This window comes from Lampris incognitus, chromosome 6 (assembly GCF_029633865.1).
Source record: "Lampris incognitus isolate fLamInc1 chromosome 6, fLamInc1.hap2, whole genome shotgun sequence".
NCBI classification, from domain to species: Eukaryota; Metazoa; Chordata; class Actinopteri; order Lampriformes; family Lampridae; genus Lampris; species Lampris incognitus.
This window is the reverse complement of record NC_079216.1, coordinates 59,562,431-59,589,088: the sequence shown is the minus strand read 5'-3', so window position 1 is coordinate 59,589,088 and position 26,658 is coordinate 59,562,431. Positions and strand designations below refer to the sequence as shown.

General features: G+C 44.9%; 1 protein-coding gene across 1 annotated transcript; it reads right to left on the bottom strand.

Annotated features, from left to right (window-relative positions):
- Positions 1 to 1,025: 1,025 nt before the first annotated feature.
- On the bottom strand, positions 1,026 to 25,577 carry syt7a (synaptotagmin VIIa). Its single transcript, XM_056281873.1, has 8 exons — positions 24,343 to 25,577; positions 19,868 to 19,996; positions 9,825 to 9,927; positions 7,781 to 8,048; positions 5,013 to 5,182; positions 2,453 to 2,567; positions 1,286 to 1,485; positions 1,026 to 1,155 (listed from the first exon to the last, which is right to left on the bottom strand). The coding sequence occupies exons 1-8, from the start codon at positions 25,575 to 25,577 to the stop codon at positions 1,051 to 1,053; spliced, it is 2,325 nt and encodes a 774-aa protein (XP_056137848.1). The 3' UTR covers positions 1,026 to 1,050.
- Between the last annotated feature and the right edge of the window lie 1,081 nt (positions 25,578 to 26,658).

Below are 26,658 nucleotides of genomic sequence, written 5' to 3'. Positions count from 1 at the left end.
AGTTTATTGTATTCCTGCAATCCCAGTTCAGTTAGTTCAGTTATGTTTTTTTTTTAATCTCTATATTTGTTGGAGCTACAGCACAGCACCGACAGCACACAGACGACGAAGGGGTCCAGAGAAGGGGGGATTGATTCACTATTATTGTGCCAGAGAAAGAGAGAGGGGGGAAAAAAACAAGATGGTGATAGAGGAGGGCACAGAGAAAAGGAGAGATGGGAGAAAGACAACACTATCAACAGTCCCATTCTGAGTCAAGTTGTTCTCAGGCAAGTCACTGCAAACTGTACATCGATTGCTTTCTACAACTTCAACTGAAAATCAAACCACTTTCCACTGAAATGAGATAAGGGCCAATATGAGGGCAGGAGTACAACTGAGACAGATGACAAACACAAACCAATGATTAAGAGAGCGCAAAAGTGGGCTTTGATAGAAAATGACACAGATTGGGGAAAACATACATCTCTACTGTGTTCAGGGGCACTCTGCCAATCTATGCCTATGGAACATTTATTTATATGTAAATACAGAACATACTGTATAGTATTGTTCACCTGGAAAAATCATACAGTAGCATTACATGGGATTAGATCGTTACGCCATGCTCAAGATTATTTGTGATACCTTGGGACTGGCACCTTGTACAGGTCAGGGGCTGCATCGCAGTTCACGATTACAGGGGGTCTCGCAAACGGGAAAGCTTGACAAAGAAACGAACAGATCGTCAGATTCTGCAGGCGAGGTGCGTAAGGACAGACAGACATACAGACAGTCAGAAACAGGGGGACTATTGGCAAGGTGGTGGACAAAAGGAAAGAAGACAGAGCAAAATGAGGAGGGGCAAAAAAGAGAATTGGAGAAGGTGAGAGAAGAGTGCTTGGGAGGAGAATCGAGAATTAAAGGTTTAAGAGAGCAGATGGCTAATTGTACCCGTGTTTCGCAGCCTGGCAGCAAGTCAGTCTTGTGCATAAGGATGGAAGTGGAAAGGAAGGGGATGAGAAGGTGGGACACCGGGGGAGGGGGCACGAGGGAACTTGGGCGGGGTTTTCAGGCCTTGAGGGCATGCCATTGGGCAACATTGGTACGTGGTCGGCCTATCATGTCTTTCCAGTGCTTCACCTCTGCTGGTCCACTCTTCCATGACAAATAGATCTGAGTGGAGGAAAAGACATTAAAAAACAAGAAGAGGGGTAAAAAAAGAGAGAAACTTAAACTAGAGACAGCCTTAAAATAACATTGCTGCCAAACATTGCAATGAGACCACGCCATGGTCGAGCCTTACCTTGCCAATAACATCGTTACGACTGAGCCTGTCCTTGTCCATGACGGTGATGATAATTGTGGTCTCCCTCAACACGTGGGCTGGCACGTCAAAGGGGAAGGACTCGTTGAAGACTGGGTTGAGACAGCGCTTCATCACTACCGTCTTTTTCTTCTCCACACGCTTGTCCTTGTGCATCAGCCACACTTTCACATAAGGGTCTGAAATATGGGTAAAAACCAAGAGAAACAAACTGAGTCACAGGTGCTGCTGACAGGATGCAGAGTCTGATGAAGTTGCCAACTAATGCTTATTTGGGGTCAGTTTTGCAATTACCCTCTTGATTGGTAAAGTCAAGGAAAGGGGGCAAGGAAGTGAATACCTAATTAGAGCTAACGCAAGGTCAACTTTTTCCTTGAGTTTAGAAACATGGGGATGAGGATATATTTATAGTAACGGGGTCCGGGATTTGTACCAATTCTCTAACAACATTAACATAATAATGTAGTATGAGAAGCAATTAATTATTGCCTCTCCAGGAATCTCTAATGTTTCAAAAACTTGCCACTGCGCAATTCACCATGAGCCCCAATACCATACAAAACCACCAGCTAACTGCCGTTGGCACAGACCAGTGAATTGAGCTGATATGCACATGTAGCTGGGAAGCTAACGATCCGGTAACACTTTAGTATGGGGAACATATACACCATTAAGTAGGTGCGTACTTTATAAGGTGGTAGTACCACAAGAAGAGTTATTCTCCCTTACTAACATGTAATGAATATGGTCTGTTCTTACATAACAAAACACAAAAGTACAAGTGTTAATAGTGTTAAATTACTCTAAATTAAGTTTTTGTTACTTAGAATATGTTCCCCATACTAAAGTGACATCTATGTTCCCCATACTAAAGTGTTACCAAAGATCCTACTAGATATACAGTGAGACAGAGAAAGAAGGAGAGAGAGAGAGATCCCTGATGGAAGGTCACCTTGCTGCTGCTGCAGTCTGGTGAGATCCATCCAGGGACTCTTAGTGTCACCTCTCAATGTCTGGACAGAGGTAAATGGTTATGTAGTATTTATCTGTAAATCCAAAGGAGTGGTAGTTTCATGAGGAGGGGTTGAGACTGGGGAAAGAGGTTTGCAGAGAGACCATGAAAAGCAAGCACAACTAAATTTATACCTGAGGTTCCCCCAATATCCATGGCTTTGAGATTGCGTGCTTTGATGATGTTCACAGTGATGGTGTTGGCAGTGGGATTATAGCAAAGTGACACCAGCAGGTCTCCACGTCTCCCCTGAAGAACAGATAAATATACATAAACACACAGGAAATAAATCACTCCATGCACTATGCACATTTCATCAGGGATAGTCAAACAGTGAACTTAATGCTAATTTGGTGCAAAATCTGACAACACTTAAGCCCTTTGACTTCATGCACAACATACACACAGACCAATGACTAATGGCTGTGTCAACTCTCAAAAAAAGCTTATAGTTTACCCTGTGTACTACATTGAGTAAGTTTACATGAAAACCAATGTGCTTATTATGTGGAGTGATTTTACCAAGGATTAGATCCTATCTGTCAGGTGGAATACACTCTGGAGGACTTAGTAGCTACTCCTCCTCTACTGCCCTCATTACATGTGGAGTGCCACAAGGCTCAATTTTAAGTCCAATACTTTTCTCTTTTTATATGCTCCCATCAGGTCGCATAATTCATAAACACAACATTTCCTTTCACTGCTACACAGATGATACGCAGCTGTATTTGGTCATCATACCTAATGACCCTGATAGACTAGTCTCCCTATAGAACTGTCTGATGCACATTCAAAGTTGGATGTCACAAAACCGTTGGCAGTTGAAATTTGCGACAGTGATCAGCCCACCACACCGCAACAATTCTCTTCAGAATAACTCGAGTCCTTATGTAAAGCCTTTTGCCAAGAACCTAGGTATGATCTTTGATGCAAATCTTAAGTTTGAGGAGCAGGTCAAGAAAACTGCTCAAACATGCTTTTTTCAGCTCAGAACTATTTCTAAAATCAGACCATTCCTGTCTGTCCCACCTGGACCACTGCAACTCCCTTTATTCCTGCCTTACCCAAAAGTTAATCTCACGCCTTCAGTTTGCCCAAAGTGCTGCTGCCAGAATGCTGATGGGTATAAAGAAACAGGAGCATATAACCCCTGTCCTAGTATACTTGCCTATCAATTTCAGAAATGATTTTAAAATTCCATTTATCACTTTTAAAGCATGTCCCAGATTACATTTCAGATCGTTTAGCCCCATATGAGCCTGAAAATAGTTTGAGGTCTATGGGACAGTCTCTTTTAGTTGCTCCCAGAGCCACTCTTCCTATTTGAGGGGCTCAGGCATTTGATGTCAGGGCCTTTAACCTTTGGAACGTGCTTCCCAGAGAGTTCAGATCAGCACAATCAGTAATTTGAAAAAGCTTTTAAGACTCACTTTTTAGAGTGGCATTTTTGTAGGTTTGAAAAATGCTGTATGAATAAAGTTCATTATCATTAATCAGTTAGTGAATATTTTGTTTAAAGGGCTTATGTGGTTTTAAGAGACACAATTTCTTTAAAATCCAAGTATATGTGGATTCTTTTAATTATTGGTCTCAGGCACGTCTTACATTACATCCTTTAGTCCCTGCCAGTGTCATGAGGAGCCCTCGGGCAAGTTGGATAATTTTCTCTGCCTGAATTTGTGTTTTGTATTGTTTTTAAGCATTACTGCAGAACACCATAATATGAGTTTTACTACTAGGTATCCCGTATGAGTTAGCTGTTGGTCAGCTAACCTGATCCTCTTATGTAGCAAAAGACAGCATACCATTGCAAACTAATCAATTGACATTGTAATCAGTGATGATCATCGTATGCCATGTCTGGGTCCATGATTCCAACTTTAAACAACTTAATAACTTCATCAACTTTTTTTTCACAAATGAAGAGAGGAAGATACGTGGGTGGAGAGAGGTGCATTACTAAGATACCAATGTTAAAAAAAAGCAATGTGACAAAGAGATTTTATATAAATTATGTAAGGTTAATAGGTAGTGTTGCCAAGTTGCATTAAATATTTTTGCAAGTTTATAATGACATATGATCCTGCAATGAAATCTATCAAGGGAGGTACCTGCCTCTCTCCAATCATGCCTTTTCCATTGTTTATTTGTGATAAAATTTGAAAATGAAGTACTTCACTTGTTTACTGTTTGGGCCGCCGACACTACCAGGGCATAAAGTGGATGTAACTGGTCACAGTGCTAATTGCACAGTTTGCACCGGCATACCGTTTGCCTCAGCGTTTACTGACCTAATTGGCTTTTAGCAGTTTTGCATTGTGTGACCTCTAAATGCAGTTTAAAAAAGTCAAAACGAAAGCCAACTTATCTCTATACATGTGCTAACATGTAAAATGATTGAGCAACCATTCTGTTTGTGCTACCCTGCCTTAGTCATGCGTTTTTTTACTCCCAATTTTGGCCATACCTCATTAAAGATAATCAGGTAAAGATATATACATGACTGTTTGTAAAGTTGGAGTACGGCCTTTATCTCCTCATGACTGCATTATCAGTCAGCAAGTCAATCGAGTCTTCAACCGGCATGATGGCCCCAACAGTCAAACTGCACCAACTGGAAAATTCAGATTTCCCAAACGATGGTCTACCCCCCACCCCCCCAGCTCACTTATCCATTTTCCGTTGTTGTCTTACACTGCCATCACTGCAAGGCTTTAGCTCCTTCCAGAACGTCTTTAATTGTCCCAGTTCCACCTTGTTAAGAGGGATTGACACTTCTCCAATGGGGTCATTCCTGCTGAAGCGGTCATAGTCCAACACTTGAAGGTAGAGAGTGCGCTCTCTCACTTTCTCATAGGGGAATCCTGACAAGAGACACAGACAAACAGATAATGCTGGAGGACAGAGACAGATGAGCTAACCATGCTACCACCCTTATTAAAGGTCAGGTGTAGCAGCTCAGAATATAAACTCTACTAAACACTGATGCAGTTGTGTTTCCTAATGGCAATTCATCTACTTTAGCTAAATTTCAGTAAGGATTATTAAAATAAACTCTTGTTTTATATAGCCAAAAAGCCTGTTTGAGCAGTGGGCACGCCCAACATGATAAGACCTTCCCGTTCAAATTTTGATTGACAGGCAAAATGAGAACACGTCCACATTGTTTCACATATTACTGAGTTAACATGTTAGCTCGCGTTTTCTGAAATATGACAGCTATCCAGCCCTATCAAAATGAGCTAGACTCAGACCCAAAATACAAACCTGAAGTTGATCTGCCTCCAGTTCGGAGATTGCAGGACATTGGTGAACTGGCATTGGTAAAAGGGCATAATTTATGAGAGTTATTGTCTATGTATCTATTAGCTGGCTGGCTAGTGTTACAAGCTGTCATGCTGTTTGTACCTACAGCAACTGACACTGGTTCTTAACATAACGTGAGTGAGTGAATGCCTGGCAGTTTTGCTTATTAAAGTGTCCAGCTAGGACCCAATAGAGTCACAGATTCACAAAACCTGGAACCAGTAATCTTCCAGATTGGGCATTGACTTTGTTTCCCCCATCATTTCCATTGGAACAAATCAGTGAAACTGGCTCAAGAGTTAAGCAATTTCTCAGCCAAACAAAACTTGAGTTGCCCTATTCGCCGTAGAACAGAATGCGTTAAGACAGATTAATTAATTAAAAGTACTGAAAGCAATTAAAAAAAGCACTGGCTTGCATTGCTACATGTTAGGATGGGTTGTAATAGATTCTAGCAGTAGCTCGCAAGTGATGTTACAGGGTCACTATTTATCTCCATAGCATCGTGCTGTATCATGTTCCATAGTATAACTACATCCAAAAATTCAGCCAACTGAAATCCAACTGACTTTCTTATGTAACAAAGGTTCTCCTAAGCCACAGTTTGTGATAGGGCCAGAATTCAAGAGCCATTTTGCTTACAAGGCTAGAATGAAAGATGACCTCGGCGCACACGCAGACAGCCCGTCGGGAGCACCGGGACATTTCCCGGCAGCCTGAGGTTCGTTTTGGCCTGCCATGAACAGTCAACTTGACCGGTGATAATAAAGAAAGCAGGGATGAGTTGACGGACCGCTCAGAATCCATGCATCAGGCGCAACGCTCACTCCCACCGCAGTGTTCCCGACGCGAGGGTACGTGCGCCAAAAATGACGTCATCACGTCTCTTGGCAATGGTCAGAAGATGAGGAAAGGTGGAGCAGAGAGGGAGAGAATAAGAAAGAGAAAGGCCCTTGCTATATGCTGCTAAATGCCGCAAAATAAGCGACATTTATGGACACCAGTGACTGAACATTGCAATCTAAACTTTTTTGTAGTGGAGTGGTTTTTTTTGGACTTTTATATTATACCTACTTTGTAGCTTATGTTCAATTTCAGTGAATGTGTGATTTTTTTTGATATGCTTGATGCTTGAATATAAAGATAATTGTTTGAACATTTGAGCTAACACCGTATCTCATTCTAAAAAGTGTAGGCTAATTGCTTTGTGTGTCTAGCGTTGTACATTTGTATGTTCTATGATTGATGTATTCCTAGTGAGTTTTTGAGAGGGCACCCATAGCATATCTTGAAAACTCAGTATTTAGCTGGGCTACTTGTTGGTCAGTCCCAAATTTTTGTATTTTGTATTCTGGATAACTTTCCTCCCAGATGAACATGGGGGCGAGTCTTATATCAGTTTTAGCCTACAAAATTAGCGGTGTGGTGGTTTGCGTGAACAGGGTGGCCTGGGATGGAGTCAAATTCCCAGCCTGAATTACTGTTCATTCCGCCCCTGCCCCAGTGGATTATTCTCAACTCAAACTGCCATTAAACGGTACCAATCAAAGAAAGTTGAATCAGTTCATCTGGACACGTTTATTGACAGAAAAGTTTCATCACTCATCTGAGTGACCTCTTCAGACTGAAGATTCAACTTCCTTTGATTTTCTTACCTGGATTGTTGGGCATGCATAAAGACATTAGATGGTACCAATTACAGAAAAAAAAGCCTTTTTACTAGACCCCATCTTTAACCAAATTCTAAGAAAATTTCAAAAGTTGAAAGAAATCCCCACAATCTAGGATGTGACTTAGGTTTGTTTCCTTTTCCTATAACAGTGACAATAAAGCAACAACATAATGTGCAAATAATGGTAATAACATTTAAATAATCTAGTCTACATGCCGAGCTCTAAGGTCATATCTTCAAGATCAATGTACAAAAATAGACGACAATAGAGGAGGTGATCAAAAGACGGGGCAGGTCTGTTGTAAATCAAAATCCCTGAAATGTTTAGGTGTATCTGAAAAGCGGCCAAGAGGAACCTGAATCTACTCTGCAATCTATATCAAGGAGATTTTTTTCTTCACTTAGGGAGTTGAGCATCACCTGCTTCTTTCCTGCATTTCTGCAATGGCACATCAGTTTGTGGGTGATTGGAAGTGCCACTGACCTTCAAAAAGGAATGTCTCATTCCAGTGGGGGTTAAGGTTCTTCCTCTTGACCTTGGTCTCCAGCTTGTGCTTCTTGTCTGGCAACAGGTAGATTTTGACAAAGGGGTCAGATGTGCCAGAGAAGTCCTTTGCAGGGAGCTCTTGGCCTTTGAGGACTTTGACGGTGAGGGTGGAGTCCTGGAAGCTGTAGCCTATGCTAAACTGGATCCGGCCCAGCTTCTCACTGATAGGCCCTTCACCATCGTCATCTTCCGACCCCGGAGACAGCTGCATGATACGAGCACAAGCAGCAGCAGAATCAAATGTAATATAAAAACATTCATGCATGCAGCCATATGCACAGGTAGCGTGAAAACATACGCAAACTGTCACCCTGTCCAATTACACATGCACATACGTGTGTACAAAAAGCAATGTGCACAGCTTAATTGAGAGATGTTACGAGAGCATGAGAGGTTTTGAAGCTGCATTTCTATGAAGACACAAATGAGCTGCAGAGAGAGAGATCGGCCTGACATTAAGCAGACTGAGCTGAGTTTAATTTCCTCACTAATGTTCTTAAGAGGCAGGAGGTGCTCAGATTGGAGATAGGGGAGCTTTAGACCACCCATTTTCTCTCAGCCATTCTCTAGCAGCTTTATCACTGTTGTGCCTTAAAAGGCTGCTATCTGATAGAAAGCTGCAGACAGAGGGAGAGAGAGAGAGAGAGAGAGGCAAAAACAGAGAGGGAGGGAAAGAGAGACAGTGAGAGTGATAGAGAGTAAGTATTGCGTGAGGGGCATAGAGAGAACGAGCAGGGAAGCACAGTTTGATGTGCTGCGCTTGTAACGTCCTTTTCCTTTTGCTGTTTTGCTCTGCTCTCACTGTGGCTACATCCTCCATCTCACCTATCCTCTCCTCCTCTCTGTGTTAGGATGACACAAATGAGGAGGCAAGATTGGGGGAAGGAAATTAGATCACGTAGCAGTAAAGGGAACTGCTCACAAAACCTACCTCAAACGATACTTTGAGCTGGTCAGTTTCATGCAAACGCTCACTTGGAGCGTTCACTGAAGTTCACCGACAGAAGTTTCACCTTTGCATTTTCAGAGGTAACAATTGTCAAATGACAAAGACTCAAAATGAGTCATACCTCCAACTTTTGACAGGCTTTTATTCTTATCTTGATCAAACAATTGAGTCACTTAATGTAGCTTGTCTCAGAAAATCACTCAGCCACTGCCAGTTGCTGTGATTTTCAGCCATGTCTCTCAAACACACCTGTGCACCTTTTAAGGATTATTCAGTTTTTTTTTTAACCCGCATCTTATTTTCTTAGTTTTTGCCATTGTGCTTATTGGTTATGATATCATCTTACTCATCAGCTTCATTGTCAAGATTTTGGTTACGAGACCACTGGTGGGCACAGCTTTATGACGCCATCTTAGAGTGCCATGGAACACGAGCGTCAGATATGTTTCGAAAAGTCCACCTAGCCCAATTACCAAAACCATGTATGTGGAAGTGAAAATGAAAGTGCAAGTTCAAAAATTTTACCTGAGATGTCCCAATAATTTTCAACAAAGGTCCATCATATTGCTGAGCTAGTTTCTGGGTTAACTTGCAGGAATAACCGGCCTATACTTACCGTTGGTAGTAGTAGCCATCAACTAACAACCTGGCTAGCTCAAGTGAGAAGTCATAGATACTGAGACACTATGGTTTTCTGTTGTTGTTGAGAGGTCAGGGTAAGACTTGTCTTCAGTTGCCCTGTAAGATGTAGTTGTAAAACTGTGTCTACAGGGTCTCATGTCCAAAATCTCCCAAAATGAAGCTGGTGAGTAATATGATATCATAACCAATATTACGATGGCAAAAACTGAAAATAAGACCCTGGTTGTAAAAAAAAACAAACAAAATAACCTTGAAGTCAATGTGGCCTGTGTGGGGAGATGAATTGACTTGATCTCACCCAACCTGATGAAGTAGGGTCACTTCATAAAGCAGTGGGGTGGGGTGGGGGTGGGGGTAGGGGTAGATGGGTAGAGGTACGGAGGGTCTTACCATCACCATGTCTCCAGTAAGGGAGTTGGCTAGGTCGGTAACAGAGGAGTGGCCATCGGCGTCAGGGGGGTGGCCCTTGGGGCTGTTACCTGGCTTGCTGCCCCTGAAGGTAAGAGAGGTTGGTTGACTAAGAGTAAACAATGGTAAAGGCACGTGTTGAGACTCTCCACAGATGGTGACAGATTTTTAATGGTTGAGAACATAGTGAGTCCGACCTCCACCTGCTCGGCACTTGAGACATACCATCAGAAATGAATCCAAGTTTGGTTGGATTGAGTAGATCTCTTGTTTCAGAGTAGCTTGTGCCTCCTTTAGATATCAGGATTAAAGCTATTACCGCCAAAATGTAAAAAAAAAGAAGTTTTTTTGAATGTTGGCGGTAGAATTAAGGATGATTGTAGATGCAAGTCCTGTTTGATGGTTGTTAGAATCTGAGATGACCAAGCATCTGTCCACCATAGTAAGCATCCAAATATCTCCAAAAAAAAACAAACAAACAAGTTACCCCCAACAAGTAAGCAAAGCATGTTTAACAAGAACGCAAAACTGAAACACTTACATGAGGTGTAAAAGTTTAGTTTCGATTGACAGAAACAAAACAAAACAAATTAAGTCAACCCCCCAATACAGTGCCAACAACCCCCCCATCCCTTCCCAAACACACAAACAAGACACACATGTATAATGACATGTGCGCATTACATTGTGCACAGCAGACAAACATGTACAGCAACATATACAGGACCGACAGCTAATGTCACAAATTGGAAGGTGTGTGTGTGTGTTTGAATCTCTCAGTTAGTGGGAATCAGCAGCAGTAACCAAAAAATAAAATAAAATAAAATAAAAAGACGTGAGAGAGCTGAGGTCTCCCAGGCGGCGCTGCTACTTAGGTACAACTGTTAACAGACATGAAGTTCAGTGCCTTTCACAAGAGGACTGTTAAAAAGGAGGAAACAAAACGTTACAGAAGGGCAAAAACATTCAGAGAGCAACTATACCTTTGTACATCATGAAAAAATAATAAATAAAAGAAAGCAATAGTAAAAATAATCAAGTAGGAGAGAAAAAAGAAAGGACTATAGGGAGAGAGAACTTGGGAGAGTTGATGAGGAAGTCCTGGCTAATGCAGCGTGACACACTGCGGACAGAGCAGTCCAAACAACACTGGTCAAGGCACACTTAAGAGGCAAGAACACTTATACACTGTTAGGCAACAACATGAAAAGCACACACACACAAAAAAAATGGTAGGCCGAACAAGACCGGAGTGGGAGAACAGTTAAAGAGGAGAAATGGGCCATGTGCAATGGATGCAGAACTTGCAAGCAAACAACAGAGAGGAGGTACACGGAAAATTATAAGGACCGCAGAGGAAATTAGGAAGTCCATGAGAAGAATGTAAGAAACAAGAGAGCACGCCGGAGACACGACATTTATCTGTATTAGAAGAGATAGCCCGGTGTTAACAGCATGACGGTTACACAACCAAATCATACAGGAAGTGAGATCATCACAAACACCAGCATGTTAGAGAACGAGAGAGAAAGCTGTGAGAAAAGATGAAGAGTGAAGAAAGAGAGGTGGGGAAAGGGGTTGGGAGGAAGGAGGAAAAGCCTGGAAACATCATAGAGGCTTAGTTTGGTCAGTCTAATAAGTATCAAAGAATAAAAAAAGATAGAAATGAAATAAGTATGCACACACAACATCTCACACAGGAGACAAAGGGGCAAATGTATGCTGAAAGGCAGCAAAAAGAGCCAAGAAAAGAAGAAGAAGAAGAAGAAGAAGAAGGAAAAAAGTAAAACACACAACTGGTCACCAGGAAGAAACAAGAGAGCAAGAACCACTGTTCTTTAGGAGGAGAACTCAAAAGAAAAGAGAGAAGATTTGGAGAGAGAAAAGTATAGGTTTAGATATACCATACAAAAGTATTATTATATCATTGTGAACATAAAAAGGGGGAAAAGTAAAACTGGGGAGGGGGGGATTCACACATTTAGAGTGTTTAAAAGGGTGTAGCTAGTGGTAATGTGACAAATAAGTCACGGTGAAGTCATGCTGACTTTATACAATACTCCACCCTGATGTTTCACCCATTTCACAACACTCTAAAAGTGGGGGCTTGGGGACACAAGGCCAAAGCACATATCTGGCATTGGATACATGTGCATATGTCACATATGCAAGTAGTTGTCACTCACAGAGTGAAGGCAATGCCTCGGACAGGCCGAACACAAAGGGCTCATAGCAGGTCTGTCTGTCTGGCCAGCATTTTCACTCTCTCTTTATACCGAGAGAGTATTTGTTTGGTGGTGGATTTGGACTCTATGCTCTCTTTTTTTTTGTTTGGTTTTGTTTTGTTGTTGTTGTTTTTTGTGGATGCTAGACTGAACAACATTTGCATGACACGTAATGTTTAATGTAATAATGTGTAGGTTTTTTTTGTTTTTTTTGTTTTTTTTTTTGTAGAAGACACAGACAGAACCAGGGAAAATATACTGACAAATAGACAGACAGAAAAAGCAACAAGGCAAACAAGACGGGCAGCAAAAAGGACACTTCAACCAGCAAAGAAACCAGAGCGAGAGAGGGGGGAGGAGGGATGTTAACCGTGTTTTCCAGAAGGGAGGATGTTCATCAATTGGTGTTAGCTGTATTAGTTCCCAGCGGAGGGAAAATGCACTGACAGAGAGCCTGGTTGTGAGACTGCAGGCAGACAGCTGAGAGGAGGGGATACGGTTGGGTAAAACATTAAACTCTGCTAGAAGAGCACTGAAACACAGGGAGACTCAGGGGCCAAGGTCTAGTCAGGCAACTCCCTCCTCCTCCACCTCCCAACTATTGACGGGGAGTGAACGTCCTTAATTATTCATTCTCCTTCATGCTTCATTCAGGAATTTGGTACATTCTCAGGTAAGAGCTAGTGCATTTGAGGGGGCGGGGGGAGGACAGGATGGGGCAGGGGTGGGGGCTGAGAGGTGAAAGTGGTAATTTGGACTTTTTACCTGCCCTGACTTTCTATCTACCACCTGGCTGAGTGCTGCTGTTGAAACACAGATGCCAGTGCTTAAACCTACAAACAGACTTTGGATCTATATATATATACATATATACATGCAACTATATATAATATATTATTATAGCAAAATAAATAATTACTTGACTCACTGGAGATATATATATATATAATATCACTGGATCTTTTATATTTATTCTCAAAAGTTATAAAACCAATCAATTGTTTTGGTCAATTCTGCTTTATACTGCCCGTATACTAGTACTAGGTAAGTACTAGGTTGATTTGCTAATGCTGTCTCAGAATGACCCCTTGAGGAGTGGTATGGAAGTTAATGCTTTTGCAGCCTGCAGTTGTCTACAGTAGCCAGTGGGAGGCAGAGTGCACTAAAGTTCTGATCAGATTCTCCTACAGCCAAAGCAATGAAAGTGGGCTGTTGGCATAGCAACGGCTCTGGAAACATAGACCATACATATGAGGGTTTGGGGTGTTGGGTGTGTGTGTTTGTGAAAAGAGGGGCTCGGAGGGGCAGTCTGGGAAGGGGTGTGCACACGTGCACGTGGATTAAGGTGGCTGGGGCAGCAAACAGGCAAAAACACAAAGAACAAAGATAAGGTAGGATATATGACAGGTACAGGTGAGAGCCTCGTGGGGACGCACACACACATATTGACACAAACAGACATACGGAGGCAGGCAGGGCCACTGTGGGTTTCACCGTCCTGTGATACTATCCTTGATTTTGTTACCTGACCGAGGGCCAGCGGGTCGAAGAGGGGGAAAGAGGGAGGGAAATGCACTCCACTTCAAGGCTGGAGAGAGACGCGAGAGACAAAGCCATCCCAACCCCCCCCCCCTTTTTTTTTTCTCCACACACCCAGACCTCCCCACTCCTTTGCAAACACGCCACACTCACACAAACGCACTCGCTGAGTCTGTCAACTGGTGTATCTCAACGTCTAATCTGCCTTCCAGATCTGCCGTCTTTCAGGGGCTACAGCACACTGCACATGATCATACGCAGAGCGCCATCGTCCTGAAGCAGATTACATAACACACCTCCACGTGAAGCACATGTGCATTCACACTACAGCGAGCCGTCGATCTGTGGGCCTTGAATCTTCAGTCTATAATCACAAGTCTGCGGTGACTCCTAAACGCAGGGGTTTCTCCTGATATCTAACTGCAGTATAGATTTTGGCAAGTGGAAATAAGCTCAGAAGTAGCATCCCATACCGAAATACTACTTCACAAATGCGCGTCAAGGGGGGCACAAAACGCGGCCTATTGTGTCTTGTTGCATTCACTGAACTCAGACTGGAAACAGACTCATCTAGTCAGCTGTTTTATCTGCCTTTGCTTCTCTTCTCTTGTCATTACCTGCTCTTTATCTGTGCACCCTGACATAAAGTGCATTGCATTTTAATGTATAAAATGTTTTGATTGATTGATTGATTGATTGATTGATTGAGTTCACTGGGCACACCGGCACAGCCTCCAGCTAAATGCAAGTACCATCTAATCCCTGCATCAGTGTCAGGAGGAAAAGTCTTGGGGAAAACATGTCCCCAAGTAATCTTTTGATGGAAATGCCTCAGAAATATTACGTCGATGTGACAGGCTATCTCAAGTAGAACAATATCCCACTGAAACCATACTACTACTGCTTCTAGTGCTACGACAACTACTACTACTACTACTGTTTTGGGTGGCACCTACTTTGGGCAGGATAGCATGGACCCTAGAATAGATGGATGCAAAAAATGATGCTTCTAAATTCAAAGGAGAGTATCTATATCACTGTCAAATAAATCCAACCATTTTGTTTACATTGTATATACTGTACTGTACATTGTACGTATACTGGTACACTCTGTTATGCCCATCACCTCAGGCATGTATGTAAGTAACCTGCTGACATCTATTTCAGCATCTCTGATATATTCTCTGCACCACTGCATTTTATCACCTCTTATTTTGCCTGTATAAGTCAATCCTTGTGTGTATATCTGAAGATTGTTGAGTTGTAGTGGTGTTATTCTATGTTACGTACACTGAGAGAGCCCGAAACCGGAGTCAAATTCCAAGTAGTGCAAACCTACATGGCCAATAAACACGATTCTGATTCGATTCTGATCTACCGTCGTACCTCTCAGCATCCACTCTGCCTATAATGGTTCAGAGAGCCCTCCCTCTTGTTTGTAGACTCCCCGGTACGCTGCAATTTCGCTGTGGCATTTCAGAGCTTGATTAAAACAAACACCCAAACCCTTTAAGGGAAATCTGCCAACATGAAATCATCAAAACATTAAAGAGTCCATTAAATATGCCAACACAAATCTACCAAACATTTTGAATAGCTACTAAAATTAAGACTCTTTGCCTCAGAGGCGGAGGCTGCTGCAGATGTGCCACCTGTTCTGAGACAGGCTACATGGTTCCCAGGTTAATGTTCCTAATAGCCCCCCCACCACCACCACCACCATCCATCTATCTGGATATATGTCTACTGATATGTACCTGCTGACGAGAGTGCCTCCTTCTGCCCCCACAACGCATGAATGTGCAAAGCAAAATAAGCACATCCTACCACTATCTGAGAGAGAAGATGGATGTGCACTCTGGACTTTTTGCTACTCTGACATGTGGATGGATGAATGTACGGCTGCACTCTCATCATGATTCATCTTTCTGCCTCGTTCATGCTACCAACCCCCTTCTTTGCATGTGGATAAATACATCTCATTGCCCTGTGGTGTGTGAACGAGCATGGTGGCCGCAGGGAGCACGGGCCCAGGGACGGTCTTAACCAGAGTCCCCCAGGACGTTGATGATTAGTCGGCCCTGCAAAGCCCCTGTCACAGGAGGAGCGCTGTGTCTGACTAATGCAGAAAACATAATCGCTTTATGTGTTTACAGGCACATCTTAAATGTGCCCTAAAAGACCAGGTTTAGACGTACAAAAAGATCCGCCGTGAAAGAAGGCAAGGCATCGCCATTCCTTGCTAGTTGCATGTACAGCACACTCCCATGTATGCGTTCATCTAATCTTGTTTGTCATGACAACTAAAATCAAATATCCTCCAACATATGTCTCCGTCATATACAGCATAATGTAATTGTAGTCTGATTCAACTGTGTTGTGCACAAATAGGGTCAACCCAGGCATGCAACGTAAACATACTGATTCAGTGCAAAAAGACATCATTGTCCACCACTGTGTTTGCGTTGCCTCTTGTGAGGCACGATAATCACATATCTTACAAAACTCATAAAACATCATTAGTACACAACAAAAACAATTTATAGTTACATCGTGACTGGATAAAACAGATCTTCAAGGCGAAGAGATTTATACCAAGGAATATGTACTAATATAAATATATATGTATGTATGAGTATATGTCCATGTATATGGACTACTGAAACAAGAAAGAAATCTGTTGGCTTACGTAGGACGATGTAACATGCATCGATGAATAATTGAAAGACTGCAGGCAAGTGGACTGAACAGTAATGTGCCACAAGGATATGTCCCGCCCTCTTCATCTCCATCCTCCCTCCTCATTGGGCTTCAGCCTGCTGTTCAGAGAGGGATCAGGCAATGGAAAGCTCACAGGGACTGTGGCTTCCCTTTATAGTAACAGTGGTGAAGAACCTATATAGTCACTGAATTCTTTGAGTGAAATCCACTGAGGCCTTAATAAGCTGCTCTTATACTCCAATTAAGCTTTCTGAGATCCACAACCTATGAAGGCCTACAAGATAAACATCCCATTATATGTGACCCAGAATCAAAGCCACGTAACACATTATTACTGCGAGCAATCAAAGCCAGTTCCTCTAGCACACCATCACTTCCCTCCCGGCTGAGGTTTTTCTTTTTGTTAAAATGTCTGATCGAATTCTCGGTCTCTGTTAGTGCTAAGTTTTGTACAGCCCGACCCTGTCGGTTCTGACCTTTCCCTAGAAGCACTGACCAAATGGCCACACAGGACCCTTTTCAAACAACGTATGCGCTCACAAGGTCAACGACGGCTATCTGTATCACTACCCCACTTTCACGAGGCCATTAGGGAAAATGTGGTGTTTGCAGTGCAATAATGAAACAATATACCCCGCTGAAGAGTAAATGGGAAGCAATCTAGCGAAGCCTGCCCTCCCTGCTGCAATTTGTTGCTCCACTGCAAAAGCGACTCTGGATCCAAGGGGCTCTGCCTAATTGCAGTGAAGGGCTAAAGTCGTTCCTTTACACCAGCAGACTTTAGACTAACACCAGGACACAACAACGATCAGTTGTGAGAGAAACCTGATTATTTCTACCCACTGCAGGCTGAGAAATGAAACTTTGGCAGCGAGGAATCAAAATGTTAATCCTACGAGGTGTGACTTTGATCTGACATTGATCTTTAACGTTAGCAGTGAGAGAATTATACATACCATTATTAACATGGGAGAGGCTGAATCTCTTTTTTTTTTTTTGGATGTAATTCATCCGGGGTCGGGGTTGCCAGTGTGAACATGATGTGGGGACATTATAATATGATATGGGGGAGAGAGACGTGAGATGTGAGGGAAACATGTTTGGAAATGACTGATGGGCATATGAAGGACAATGAAAGAATAGGACTGGGTCTGGAAAATAGACAGAACGGCTTTGTCTCCAGCTGGAGCTGGACCCGAGAGCCCCATTCGGAATAAGCAATATGCCAAGGATGTGATTGATTAAATCACTGTCAGACATCTGTTAAGTCAGCACTAACACCATTGGGAATGATATACTCTCTCTGCTAGCTTACGCCGTGCATTTCTAATACACTCACACTTTTTATACGAGCCGCTAAATTTAGCCTCCCATTAGAGTGTAGCACAATCATTCATTATACATTTAGATTTGCAATTTGCCATCAAAAAACAAAACAATAAGGGTCTCAAGATGACTCTTGCATCTCAGGAGAGGGATAGACAGACAGCTCAACCGGAAGGCCGTGACACTCGAAGCCTTCACTGCAGTTTTAATTTCACTTTTTTATTTTTTTACTTCCTCGTTCTCATCGGATTCCCTTTTACACACCTTAAGCTGCCAGTTTCGGTCGAGAGAAACTGAATGAATTTCATGTTTGTGTACAATTGCGTGGGGATGATGTGCAGAAGACGACAACGCCTGTTTATTGTATACTCTGCACTATTTGTTGATGTCACATCCCATTGAGGACCACTGCCAGGTAAACGGCAAAGCCGGAAAGCGTAGCACAACGCACGCAGTAAATACATAAAAAGAATCCTATGGCTCTGTCTTTCTCGCTAATCCGGAAATAATAAGTATAGGCAGACGAGTTAAGCCGCGCAGCATTTGAGGTTCATAAAAACGGTGTTCTCCGTCAAAGAGCGTTTTGTGTTCTTCCTCGTAACTCAACGCAGTGCTGTTTTGACTTGAGAGGAAGTGCCAGAGGAGGCTCAGGGAACTCAGCATGGGGAATAAAAGTGGTTATTAGTTCTGGATTGACAAATGACATTAGAGGATACTCCGCTGACCCTTTCATGAATTCTGTTTGCCTGACTGTTAACACTCGGCCCCTCTGTACGGGTAGAGAAGGTGCTTCGCTAATGCTTCGTATTGCCTCCGAGTGGTGCAGACCACGCAGTGTAGGCTTCATTCCGTGGCTGTGTAGGGTAGATAAGGCAAACGGTAAATGTTTGTAATGGGCCCTTAGTTATGAATCGTGCGTTGAATTGATGAAATATATATGCACGGAAAATAACTGGTGTGACAAGTGGCCGTTTTCGTTTGAGGCATGCGTCATAATATGCATCGCCGAAGTGTCTCCAATTTGTCACGGCAAAAAAAAAAAGGAAAGCTGAAGTGGACTAATTGGTCCACGGGGAGAATCGAGTGTGTCCCATCAGCTGTAAGCTGGACAAATACTACATGAATACGGTATTGGCTCTGTGCGGCGTAACATGGAGAACTAATCGAGCCCAACCTTTGCAAACCGAAATGCACGGCAACAAACAAGCGTGCTGTAGTTTGGATTATTAGTTTCATACGAGGTAGCCTGAGCAATTATTTGTTATTCTGAGAGAGCAACCCAAACATGGCCCGTTTACTCAGCAGATTACAAAAATAACTTTCGGGAATGGAGAGGTGAGAGAGAGAGAGAGCGAGAGAGAGAGAGAGCGAGCAAGAGAGGGGTCTATCATTATAGATCTGTGGAAATATTTGAGCTTCTATGATGTGTAAACTGGCTGACGAGGAAAAAGGTTTTATTTTTAGCGGCATGTTTACGTAAGTGGCTAACATGTTGTGGGATAATGAGGAGATTCTTTGGGCCCTCGGTGGAGCCACATAGACGGGGCTCTCAGGGCGGTGGAGGGCGACTGAAGGAAGCTAATGAGTAGTGGTGGGTGGGGGGGGGCAGAGGAGAACACGGTTGCACAAAGTGATTGAATAACAGAGGCATGAGAACACAAAGGAAACAACAAATACCTGGAAGACACACAAAAAACCCAATGTTAATGATAGAAGAGGGTGTCGTTGCAGGATGGAGATAATTAGCATGGTGGGGGGTGGGCTTACTGGCACAAGGCAAAAGTATCTGATTTGGCTGTCTAATCTTTTAGAAAGAAAAAAAAACAACAGGGGTAGAAAGTTTCCGAGGTTGCAGGTGCGAATATCACTGATGTGTTTAATGAGCTCATTACCGCTTTACCGGTTAGCTCTCACACCTTCGCTCATTTCAGCACCACTGGTGTAGGTTTTTTCCTCCCTGTATTGCCTTACTTTTGGTATAGTAGTTGGCTCTTGTTGTTGTTTAGGGCAACAGAGTGTCATATTGAACTTCTTATCTGACTCTGCTTCACTTCAGCGCAATGACTCATCCAAAAAAAAAAAACCTTCGGAAAGCTACTCTCCTCTGCCTGTATTATAACACCACCTGCTTTATCCCTTCAATCCTCCACAGCTACTCATTTGTACCACCATTCTCTCTCGCATACCAAGCACTCTCATACTTTTGTCCGGTACCTCTTCTCAGGAGGGGGCTCCTGATTGGCTGGCGCTGCCTGCACCGTTTCCTGCAGGTCAGGGATATTGGCAAAGTCATCTTGCTCGGCCAAACCAATGGCCAAAGACAGCACCACCATCTTCCCTTCACTGGGTGCCCCGAAAAACACCACAGACAGAGACAGAAACAGAGATAGAAAGAAGAAGAAAACAAAACAAAAGGAGGAGAATCGAACATAAAGGGACACCGGGAGGAGTCAGAAGACGTGGTGCGGGGGAAGAGAAGAAAAGAGCAGTCACGTGTACATACATTTATAAGGATCAACGGTAGAAAACAGAGAGACAGTAGAGAGCCCAAACACAGGAAGCATTCAGAGAGAAACAGACGTCAAGGAGAGGGAGTCCACCGAGCCACATTCTGCTCCCACAGTAAACTCTCTGATCCAGGGAAGGACATTCAGAAGCTACCAAGATGGAGAGGCCACCTCGGTATCAGCGTAATGATCGTAATGACAGCACAATGACAGCAGGTGCACACTGCCTTCACATGGCAGACGGAAATAAATTTCAGAGGAATTGGCGGAATTGATGATTATTACCTAATTAGTCTTAATGAATTTGATATTCAACAGCTTGCACATCGACTACCATGCATGCCAAAGGAATATGCAAGCCCACATGTACATATACTCAGCCCCCAACCACACACATGCCCACCCACGCACGCACACACGCACGCACACAGTAATTTATCCGGATATTTAATCTCTGCCTTCTGCTTTCCCTCTAGACTCACCATTCCCATCTAACATGCCTGCCTCCTTTCTCCAGAGTCAACATTTAATTAAGCCTCATTAAGAAGATCTGGACTAATTGTTTCTATTTGAGTGTCACGGTATCTTGAGGTGCTCGGTGCGCGTCGCCGTTTTTCTGGGTCACTGCCTTCCCTCTCTGTCTGCGACGCACTCTCGTTTTATCTTTATCCCTGCCACCCTTCCCCTCCAAATCCGTCCTCTTCCATCCATATTCCCGACTCCCTAGCTCTTAGCCATCGCTCGGCTTCCTCGCCGCTCCTTCTGTCCCTCCTCCCCGTCACCCGCACACACCCTCTTTAGCTTAGCTTAAACCTTTAACTGCGTTCACACAGACCCCTCACTTTGAAAACACTGCTCCGGTGCTGCAAAACCGTCCTTGACTCCATTCATCCCGTCCCCCTTATATAACATCTAATGAGTGTCTCGCTGCACCGCGAAGCCCCGTTTAACAACCTTTGTTACACTTCCATACGGTCTAATGAGGTGGTGTTCATATGGTCACTTTAAATGTAATGGTTATTGTGTCCCTCTTCTCCAATGACCGGTTAAATATGGCCGTCGACACTCAGGAATATTGGCAAACCAATTTAAGAAGAGTAGCCAACTGCGAGGACGTACGGGAGATGTGGTAAATGGACATTAACGACACCAACATAAAAACATTGATTTCAGGCCAAAAAGAGAAGCCTACAGACCAGTCTTTAAGAGATTCATCCGGTCAAATGGTTCCTTTGGCCAGATTGTGTCATTGACATCTCCAGCAGAGTCTGCCGGCGATGATTTACCATCAAGTGGACTCGTGCCAAGATTGAAATGAACTCTCTTAAACATTGGGTTACGTCTACTACCGCGCTCCGCCGTCGTCAGTCATCTTTATCTGCTTCTTACTGCAAGAGTGAGGACGCAACAACGTGCTCAGCGTAACACTAACGGGGGGGGGGGGGCGGATTATTTCATTTCACAAGATATCCTCATGAACCTCTCTAGTTTCCATGTGTGCTGGCAGTTTGCCAAGAGTACCAACCTAGCACAGGTCCAGCTAAACGCCCAGAAAGGGCCTCCCCCCCCCACCCTCACCCCCCATAAAGTGGCTTCGGTTTTTGAAAGTCATTAAACGCATGTCACGGCTGACACCTTCACCACCATCCCCGATCTCCTATCTGCCTCCCCTTCCTCCCACCCACCCCTCCCCCGCCACCTCTTTTGGCCCGGAGTAACAATCTCGTGTAGAATTAGCAGCGCGGCCGACAGAAGATCGATGTTTCGGGGTTAACATGAACGTACAGACAGCTGCTAAACTTCTCGCCGTTTGTATTGATGCAAGGCGACACATAAACTATGCGGTTTACACAGTCTGACAGAAAACCCCCCACAAGCCAGCGGGGGAAATAAACGCTGCACCTTTAGCCATTAGCGCCAAAGTTTACAGGTTGGGGAACGAGGGGCCATCTTAGCAGAAAAATGCTCATGGAATATTGATTTGGTCTACCGGTGTCTCTCCTTCTAAGCGTGGTGTTCGAAAATAAATATAATTGAGTGCAATGGTATGAATATAAAACATATCTTGACTTTTCCTGACACCACCTCATGAATATTATGAATATTTTCACTGTCATCTGAACACAACTGCAGCGGGCTGGCTGACTTCTCGCCAAACAGATGTTTGTGTTTACCAGAGCGTTCGGAGTAAACATTAAACAATTCATCACAGATTGGGATAGAAATAGCCCATAATATGTCGAAACTCCTCTCCGTCTTCCGTCAGCACGGGTGTCGGCCCTTTTAAAAGAACGCACTCTTTTAACACATTTCACCCAACAGTTAAAATGGAGGCACTTGATTTAATAAAGTGTTTAATTTAAACTCACAGTTGACTTTCACTGTGTATTTACCCACACAAATATTAAACAAGAAGTAAAATGTCAAATGTATTGTTGTTTGTGATGCATTCAATTAAGATGCCATTTTTTGTGAGGGGGGATTTCCTCCCTTTTTTCTCTCCAATTGTACTTGGCCAAATAATTACCCCACTCTTCCGAGCCATTCCAGTCACTGCTCCACCCCCTCTGCCGATCCAGGGAGGGCTGTAGACTACCACATGCCTCCTCCGATACGTGTGGAGTCGCCAGCTGCTTCTTTTCGCCTGACAGTGAGGGGTTTCACCAGGGGGACATAGCACGTGGGAGGATCATGCTACTCCTCCCCCAGTTCCCCCTCCCCGAACAGGCGCCCCCATCGACCAGAGGAGGCGGTAGTGCAGCGACCAGGACACATACCCACATCTGGCTTCCCACCCGCAGACACGGCCAATTATGTCTGTAGGGATGCCCGACCAAGCTGGAGGCAACACGGGGATTCGAACCGGCAATCCCCGAGTTGTCAGGCAACGAAACAGACCGCTGCACTACCCGAAGACCCATTTTTAATTGTCATTTGAGAGTACCATAAGGTATATCGAGCAAATACATGTTTGTAGCGCACAGAGTAGAATGTAAACAACGCGGTCTAAGTTGTCGATATTAATGATCTGTGAAGTGTAGTTGACATAATCCATCTTCTACCCGCACTGGGATTTAGGGTTGAGAGACCGATCAATTGTGTCTAGCCTATTCGCATTTATAAGCTTTTCCAAGTATGCTGACTGTCAAACCTCCGGCCTGGTCTTCATGGTTTAACTGCATCACCCCACGCTGTCGTCACAGGTGTTGGCGTGGGACAGCGCTACAGCTAATATGAGAGCATTAGGGGGTGAGTAAATGTAATGTAAATATACGGACAAGTAGACTGCGATACTGACTGCCCGTAAGAACATTTTCAGGCATGTTTGACTATTTACGAGAAATGTGACAAGAGGCTGGGAGAGCGATGTGCCACATTACGTCACACAGGCTCGATGCCGAAAAACTCCAGCAACGTCACTCTCCGATACAGAACGCCAAAATGTGAGCCAAGGTTAACTTCTGCAGACGGGGCGGTGGGAAGTGACTTGGAAGGCAGCGACTACAATTTGGACTAACTGCGTCCTTCAGCAGGGGGAAATGGTTTAAAAAACTGGCCGGTGTAATGGCCTGTGATGCCGTTTCTTCCGAGACTTTAACTTGCTGGATGCTGAGCACACCTGATGTCAGCGCATTTATGTGCACACATTGCAAACACACAATTGTACATTCACATGCCTGTACACACACACACACACACACACACACACACATTCATATGGTCCCACATGTGCAAACATGCTCATACTTGAAGGCACACACACACACACACACACACACACACACACACACACACACACACACACACACACACACACACACACACACACACTATGATAGTGAAAATTGACTTTTAAACAGGAAAAATGCCCTTCCCTGGATGTCAGATGCATATTGAAAAATAAATCACAAGTCAAAGAGGAGACACTAAAAAACTGTTTAAAATTCCACTGTCAAGGTAAAAGAAGATTAGTTGTTAAACTTAAACAACAATCTATACATGAAAATGAACAAAACTTTGCAACATCACAGATTAAAACACTCGGACAACAAAACCAAAGGCCTAAACAAAAGCACGTGCAAGCATGGCATTATGCCAGACAACACCAGAGGACAGGGAAAAGAAGGCAAGTGATGGACAGTACAAACAACTACACAAAGAGCGAAAGGTAGAGAAACTCACAGGAACGACTTGACATCCAGGCCACGAGTCCGCATTTGGCCCATCATGTAATCCCAGCTGCCGGGATTGGAGCGCAAGCGCCCTCCTGCTCCATCTCCCCTACAGCGAGACGCACCAGCCCCTGCTGGACTGCCCCGTACACCCCTGGGACCCCCTCTTGCGCCTCCACCCCCTACCCCAACACTGCCACCTCCTCCTCCTCCTCCCCCTCCGCCGCCTCCTCCTCCGCCTCCTCCCGCAGTGCCCCCACCTCCCCCGGCCTGGCCGGGTGGAGTGTGCAACTGCCCCAGGCTCTGGGATGTGGTCGGGGGTTGGCTGACACCTGGGATTGACGGGTGGATGAGAGGCTGCTGAAGACTCTGTTGGCGCAGCAGTGTGCGCGGCCGGGCGAGCCCAGAGGGGATGCGCTCTAGGGTTGATGCAGAAGACAATGTTTGGTCGCCAAAGCTGGGAGGGCAGAGGAGCAGGGAAGGGAGAGAGCGCGAGGAGGGCCGTGGCCGGCAGAGGAGGGGACGATGTAGGGCAGGCAAGGAAGAGGTCAGGGAAGGAAGACGGGGGGACGTGGCCAAGGGAGAGGGTGGGGAGGAGCCGTGGCAAGAGGGGGTGGGCGAGTCAGATGCGGTGTAAATGGAGGAGGGGGAAGGTGAGGGGTCAGAGAGAGCGTGATCAGATAAGACACAAGGTGGTACGGGGCAGTAGGAGGAGGCCGCGACAGAGGAGGTCAGGTTGACGTCAAGGCAAGTACAGGAAAGCCCATCCAAGCAAAAAGTGGACGATGGAAAATGGGAGGAGGAGGGATTTGAGGAGAGGGAGGTGTGGGTGGCAGCAGAGGGGGGGGCACGGGCAGGGGGGGAGAGGAGGAGGAGGAGAGAGAAGGAGAGCATTGTGAGGCAGCAGCAGTAACAGCAGTAGCAGAGGTAGCAGTAGAAGGTGCAGGCCGAGTGGTCGCTGTGTGCTGTGTGCTGGTCACAGGGCCGTGTCGGGCAGCAGGGCGCCGGCTGCGACCCCGCCGTGTGCGTCTGCGTCAGGTGTGTGTGCGGCGTGTGAGTCTGCGAGGCGCGCGCGTGCTGTTTGTGCGCGGCCGCGCCGCGCGTCGGCAGCGGTCGGATGTGCACCGTCCTTACGGGTGTGGAGCGGCTCGGCGCGGCGCGGCCGCGTCGGGTTGCGCGGGCTGCGGCTTCGCTGCCCCCGGGTCTTCCGGCCGAGGGCTTTTTAGTCTGGCGAGAGATGCCCATTTCCTCCAATACTCCTCTCACACCTTTTTTCCCATCTGCGTGTCAGCCTCTCGTCCTTCCTCTCCAAGTCTTTTTCCTCTTTTAAACACACGCCGAACCCCCGGAGACCTCACACCAGCCAACCAACTCCTACAGTATGCCGCCCTCCCTCCCTCCCTCCCTCACCGACTCTCATTTTCCACTCCACCCCTTCACTAATACTGTTCAATTAGCTTGTCGCCGTTCTCAGACTCTTCGCTGCTGGGTTTCGTCGTTACGATATCCCAAGGAAGCACTCCAGATATGTCCAATGAGAGGATGTCTACATCGTTACCCTGTTTGCTGGTTGAAGGTGGCCTCTGCAGCATCCTGTATCCTGCTTTTAAGGTCTTCGAAAGTCTCTAAATATATCCCTCCACTCTCATTGATTGCTGTTTAACCCGGGGTATCACAAATTAGGTCGTGAAAGCCATTCCCATCCATTAGGAGCAATTTGCTCTGCTACACATTTAATACAATAACACACGAGGCTTTCAGTGTGCTGTCAGTCAGCCCAAACTTAAATGTTCACTGAAAAAAATGAACGTTGTGGGGGTGTGGGGGTCAAGAAAGGTCGTACGGAAATGAAACGGTTTCAGGGCAAATACAGTAACAGGAATAAAACAAGACGTGGGGCGAAGCGGGAGTGACGGAGAGACACCGAGAGAGGTGGGAAGGATGAGGAGGAAGGCGGAGTAGAGAGGGAGAGGAAAAAACAGGGATGCGAGACACAAACACAAGAGACGCAGACACTTACACGGGCCCGAAAATAGAATCCAATTATAGACGGGGGGGCAAAGAGAAAGATGAGAAGAGGAAGAGAGGGAGGCGAATGAGAAGTGCAACAGCAGTCGGGAGGAAGAAATCACAGCTGCAATGTGATAAAAAAAAAAAAGTGCAAAGAAAAAGAAAGGGGGGGAAAAAGGAGGCGGAGAAGTAAAAATCAACCGCCTCGTGTGGGCCCGCTGGCGCTGACGCTGGACATGCTTTGAGGAGACGAGTCCTCGGGAACGTGCGGACAGTGGCTGACTCGGTTGTGTGTTGGGGAGGCGGCACAGGTCAT